This window comes from Carlito syrichta, unplaced genomic scaffold (assembly GCF_000164805.1).
Source record: "Carlito syrichta isolate Samal-C Ts95f unplaced genomic scaffold, Tarsius_syrichta-2.0.1 Scaffold304542, whole genome shotgun sequence".
Taxonomy (NCBI): Eukaryota; Metazoa; Chordata; class Mammalia; order Primates; family Tarsiidae; genus Carlito; species Carlito syrichta.
Genome location: NW_007248638.1, coordinates 639,601 through 645,600, shown reverse-complemented (window position 1 = coordinate 645,600; position 6,000 = coordinate 639,601). Strand labels below are relative to the sequence as shown.

The following is a 6,000-nucleotide window of genomic DNA, read 5'->3' as shown; positions in this document are numbered from 1 at the left end:
CATCACATAGCATTTACCATTGCAATAATTTTAAGTGCACAGTTCAGTGGCATTAAGTACATTCACATTGTTGTGCAATGACCCATTACCACAACTTTTTTATCTGCCCAAACTGAAACTCTGTACCCATTAAACAATAATTTTCCTTTCCCTCATCCCTCTAGTCCCTGGCAAGTACCTCTAAATGCTATTTTACAGTGGAAATAAATCTTGGCTTTTGAGTTGGTTTACAACCAAAAAAAGTAATTGCATGCAGGAGAGAGGAAAGGGTAAATTCAGAACTGTCTGTACCTAGAAGCCTCTGTGAGTGAACTTACTGTGTAAGTGTATTTGCGTGTGTATGTCTTTAAAAGACTCTCCACCTCCCAGCCTGCCTCCTCACACTGCCACTGGGTTGTTCAGTCCACGGGTTTCCTCAGTCCCCAGAAGGAGCAGCATGGGCAACCTCCTTTGTAGTTTTAGAAGCAGGTTTGTTGCCATGGAGTTTATATTCTGACTGGAGTTTGGACGTATAAAGGTAAAAGACTGTTTTTTAGCGTTTCAAAGATCTGGCAAAAAGATAGGCTGCTGCTCTTCTTCTGGAAAAGCCTGATTGGTAAGATTCCTTTAAGGGTTCAGCCCCATAGAGCTTTATCCCATCCCCTCACTTATTTGAAAACTCAAGCTTGCTGAGACCTCTGGAGGAAAACCTGCCCCGGGCCCTGTCACTCCATACCAATGGCTAATCCTGGAGGTGGAACTGTGTGCAATGGAAGTCTTCACAACCACAAGAAACAGAGCAATGGCTCACAAAGTAGAAACTGCACAAAGAATGGAATCGTGAAAGAAGCCCAGGTAAGAGGCATTCCCCCCGCCCTTCTCTGAATCACCTGAACATGTTTCAGTGTTTCTTTGTGAAGCTGTTTGAGGCTGTCCTAACTTGAAAAATCCTCTTAGAAGATGTTTTTTGTGTGTTTTGACTATTCACTTCAGCTAATATCGAGTGCTCGACTACCAGAGAGCTTAGGTGTGGATTAAGGAGAACATTTCTTCCCTATACAAGAGACTCACACAGCCTTAGACACTCTAAAATGCAAATGTACCTACTAGACTTCTGCTTTCTCTCAAGCATTTTGGGGGACAGAATTGTGAAGGCTCCTACTCTTTAAATTTTATTCCATCAAGAGATCTGCTACACCCATCATGCTTCAGAAGAAAAAGAGGAAGTGAAAGTATATTTTGCTGAGTTTATGTAGTAGAGATGGCATTCTTCCCAGGTACATGAGAAATGCCTCTCTTGTTGAAAGTCAAGTTCTTTTGGGTGTTTGGTGGAGCATTATCATAGCTCACAACTTGATTTGAGGCCAGAATCCTTCTTTGAAATACAACATCACAAGCATTCCTTTCCAAAACATTTCAGAAAGTGGGGCTCATTGTGACACACTGCACACAGAAGCCAGAACAGCATCTTTATCACAGATTTTGAAGAGTTTTCCCATATGACACTTTTTTAAAATCCAGCTTTGATAGAATATTTGAGGAACTGTGCTGAGGAGGAGGAGGAACTCAAGAAAGATTGTCAGCTTATTCCAAGAGAGAGCCTGGGTCTGTGAGGTCCTTGTGTAAAGGCAGTTCCCTACTTCCCACAGGACACCGTGTCGCTCTGCTCTGAGCACTAAGGGTGAGCTCACCTGCCTCAGGAGCAAATGAGCAATCAGACAGGTAGCCTCCCTATTGGGAAATGAGGAGCCCTATGCAATCCTTGGTTTGACTATCCCCAACAACCAGCATTCGCCCAGGGGGAAGGCTGATTGTTCTGAGATCACAGGACAGGTGGGGTCCGTCCTCCACTCAGGGAATTAAATTGAGGGTCCAACTGGAAGGGGCAGGAGGTGCTCTGGAGCCTGGGTTATATGTAAAAGGCTGTGCCCTCCACTCCAAGTTAGTATTTCCTCTTTACAGAAGTTATTGTCCTCGCCTGGAAGTGTCTGTCAGATACCTCAGGCCTGACATCTCCCAGCTGATTACCTGAAACCTGGAGCAATCTGAAGAGAAAGTACTCAACTCCTGTCACTTACATGAAGGAAATTGTAATAATATTCACCATCTATTTATCACTTAGTGTCACTTCAGATTCCTGCCCCAGATGTTCCTTGCCCCTAAAATGTTTGCAACTCACTGGCTGCTTACCTACTCACCCTCCTCATCAGTCTCACCCCAAGGGCTCTCATTTAGGCAGATGCCTTTATAACTTTTCCTTCCTTTCTTTAGTTTATCTTGGTTATACAATCACATTCTAGTGTTTGAGATTAGAAAATTATGTCGACAGTTACAACCACTCCTAAGTAAGGATAGAACTCAGGATCCTAAAAGTTTGTTACTAAGTGTACCTACAAGACTATAAACATCCCTGGAAACTGAGGCTTCCCTAAGAGCAGCTGAAAATATCAGAGCTCCTGTTGGTTTTCTGACAGCTCCTTCTGAAGGGCTGTCCAGAGCCTGCTGGCTCAGTCATATTTAGGTGTTACTAAGTTGAAATTGGCTTCCACCAAGAGCCTCAATTATGGCTTAAAAATATTTTCCATAAAAATAAAAATAAACCCTGCAAGATCATGGCAGACAGGAGTCTATTTTTCCCTTCATGATGGAATGAAGTTGCCTTAACTCTTGTAGTCCAGTTTGCCTTGAGGCCCCTTAACAAACTAGGTCTTGACCTAAAACCTAGCCTGTTGATAGAAGCAGTCTGTAAAGGCTTACAGATATCCTGGGCTGGTGGTCTTCCAAATATATTTTGTCTGGCCTAAGATCGTGTGGTACAGTGTCTAAAATCCTGCCAGCTTTCCCAAGGATCCCCTCATTCTTTCTCTTCTTGCTTATTTGCAACCACATAGCAACACAAAGATTTCTTTTATATGCTGGGGCACCCTATAAGATTCTTTTGCCAAAAGGTTCCCTGGCATTGCAAACAATATGAAAGACATTATTACACAGTCGCCCAGGGTCCTTCTTCCCTCTGTTTCAGCGTAGGCTGATGTCGACACTCTGGCTCTGGCACGCAGACTCGCTGCCCCAGCCTCAAGGTTGGCAAGGGGCCAGAATCTTTCCATTCTGGAAACCTTCTAGTGTTTCTTTCTGGAGCTTTCTTGGAGCTTGACCATATTGCCTGCCTTCTGTTGTTGTTTTATTTTGTTATTGATTTTTGATTTTCTTGTTAAATCCCATATACCCTGAGGATGCACTAAAGCTGGTTTTCATCACTGATTAAGTTCATTTCTTTGTTTACTTCTAATATGTCATCTTACCTTTTATTTCTAACAGAACACTACTATATTATAAAACTTATTCTTTTTCTTCATGAGCATATGCACATTGCACACAGAAGGGCCCTTAGGGTCTTAATCCATACACTTGATATATCTTATAATTTCTTATTGAATTATAAATTTTCCTATTGAATAGGGATTTCCTATTACAATTCCATATTATTGATTTATGATTATTATCCACATAATTACTTTTTAATTCCCAGTATTTATTTTTGAGCTGACCATAAACTTTTATTTGACCTCAGTCTAGAGAGGTAGCTTTTGTGTCTTCATTGCTTGTAGGACTGCATTCCCCTGAAAATAGCTTTTCTATGAGGAAGAGGTTTGCATTTTCTTCTATTAAACTGAACAGGATGAAGAAAATTCTGTGGGGTTTTTTCCCACTTATTCCTTTGCTAAAAAACAAAAATGTCTTGGGGAGTTACTCTAATTCAAGGTTTATTGATTTCTTATCCCGAATGTTGTAACATTACAAGGTAAAGGCAGTGATCCCTAAAAGGTTGTTACTTTTTCTGTCATTTATTCATTTATTCACCTATATATTATCAAGAATCTGCTATCCTTGTGACATATAAAGAGAAAAAAGAATTTCACAATTTAGCTATTAGGAGAAAGCTTATGTTAAAATTAAAACAATAACATTAAAGCTAAATGCTAATACAAGGACAAAGCAATATGATGTGAGAACAAGGTATAGATATTAAGCACTGGAAATTGGAAATGAGGGGAAAAAAATAACATGTATCAATATTCTGCTACATAGCAGGACAGGCAAAGCACTTTATGTAGATGTCTCCTGTACCTCTTTACAACAGCCCCATGAAATGGTAGCATCATGCCCATTAAACAGATGAGGAAACATAAATCCATTAAGAAACTTGTGCAAAATCACAATCAGCATGACCAGGATTGGATCCAAAATCCATGTTGCTCTGAAGCCAGTTCCTTTTCCACCACTTTCTAGGAAACCACCTATTAGAGTGGTTGGTGACAGTTTCACAGAGCTTGGAAGATTAAAATTGAAACTTAAGACATTAGAAATGGCAGGGAAAAAATGGAGAGTTTATTCTTGGGGGTTAAATGAGAAAAAATGGGGAAAGGAGCCCCAGAGATGAATGTAGGAGTTACTAAGGGCATTAGAAGGATCCTAAAGCATTCCAGGAAGGAGGAACAAAATGTGCAAAAGCTGTGAGGCACAACAGATCATAGGACTTTTGAAAAACTGTACCCAATTCAGCGAGGTTTCATTGTAGAGAGGGAGAAGAGTGCTGTGGCCAAGGTGGTCCTCAGTAGATGCTGGATAAAAGGAAAAGACTAACCCAGATTATTATGGAAATCCTTTCCAGTTCTAGAACTATTTAAACTTAGCTTATATTTTCCTCCTCTTTCTATATCGCAATGCCCTGGTACATCTATTATGGTACATCTTCTGTTATGATATAAACCTCTTCTACAGAGTGGGAATTATGTCTGGTAGGTTAGTTTAACTGCACACAGTGGTAGCTGCCTGACAGGCCATTGCAAATACTAGCGTTCATGGTGCTCACCTAGGCTGCACACTGATTGAAATAGAGGTCAATATTCTCACTAATTATTAGGAGAATTCATAAACTAGAAGAATTTTGGAGATCCCTTTCAATTGCTATGAATTTTCATACTACTCTTATCTTCTACAGTCATTCTCTAATGCCTTTTGTTTCTTGGTTCCTGCTCCCTTAGAACAATCCCCAATGTGATAAAGCTTTTCAGTGATCTTCCTGAAGAGTCCCCATTTTTTTCATGGGTTTTTCATCATAAATCATTCCTGTGTGTCAAGTGCTGCAGTCATTAAAATGAAAACATTCTTTTTCCATTTATAAATAACTCACAGGCTAAATGGGAAAAACAGACAAGTAAATAAGTAACTATAATACTTAATGGTAAGTACTGTAATAAATGTTGCCATTATCTATTTATGTGTAACAACCAACCCAAAACTCAATGGCTTAAAACAGTAACTATTGGATTGCTCATGGTTCCTCTGTGCCAGGAATTCAGGCAGAGCTTGGTAAGGATGGCTCTTTTCTGTTCCACATGATGTTTGCTGCAGAGCAACTTGCCTGAGTATCCAAGATGGCCCCACTCACATGTCTGAGACCTTGGTATTGGCTGTTGGCCAAAGTGCATTGTGTTTCTTTCGCAAGGAAATGCTTTGCATATCATCTCTCACCACTCTGCAGAGTGGTACGAGATTTTTTTTTTTTTTACAGGAGGGTTGGTTTCTAAGAGAGTGAAAATGGAAACTACATGTCCTTTTATGCTCTAGGCACATATCTGCTGCATTCTATTATTAAAGTCAGTCTCGGTCCAGCATAGATGCAAGGAAAGGAGAAATAGACTCCACTTTATAAGGATTTGAAAAGTTACATTCAAAACGTTATGAGAGATTAGAGACATTATTGTAACTATCTTTGGAAATTGTCTATCACAATAGAAATATGTTGACTATGAATGGGAACACACAGGAGTGAGCATCTGACTTGGGTTAGGAAGTCAAAGAATTTGCTCCAGGGAGAATAATATTTGATCCTAGTCTTGAAAGCAGAGTAGCCAAGCACACAAGCATGGAAAAGTATTATAGCAAAGGGAGAGGCTATCAGAAAGATTCAAAATATTAGAGCATTATGTGTTTGGGCAGTGAAAGATGGGTTAATGC

General features: G+C 40.0%; 1 protein-coding gene across 1 annotated transcript in view; it reads left to right on the top strand.

Moving 5' to 3' along the window:
- Positions 1–399: 399 nt before the first annotated feature.
- The window catches only part of SPTLC3 (serine palmitoyltransferase long chain base subunit 3), a 143,512-nt gene continuing 137,911 nt past the window's right edge, over positions 400–6,000 (top strand). The window contains exon 1 of the mRNA XM_008060152.2: positions 400–834. Within this exon, the coding sequence (XP_008058343.1) occupies positions 718–834 (117 nt within the window). The 5' untranslated portion in view covers positions 400–717. The remainder of the gene's footprint in view (positions 835–6,000) is intronic.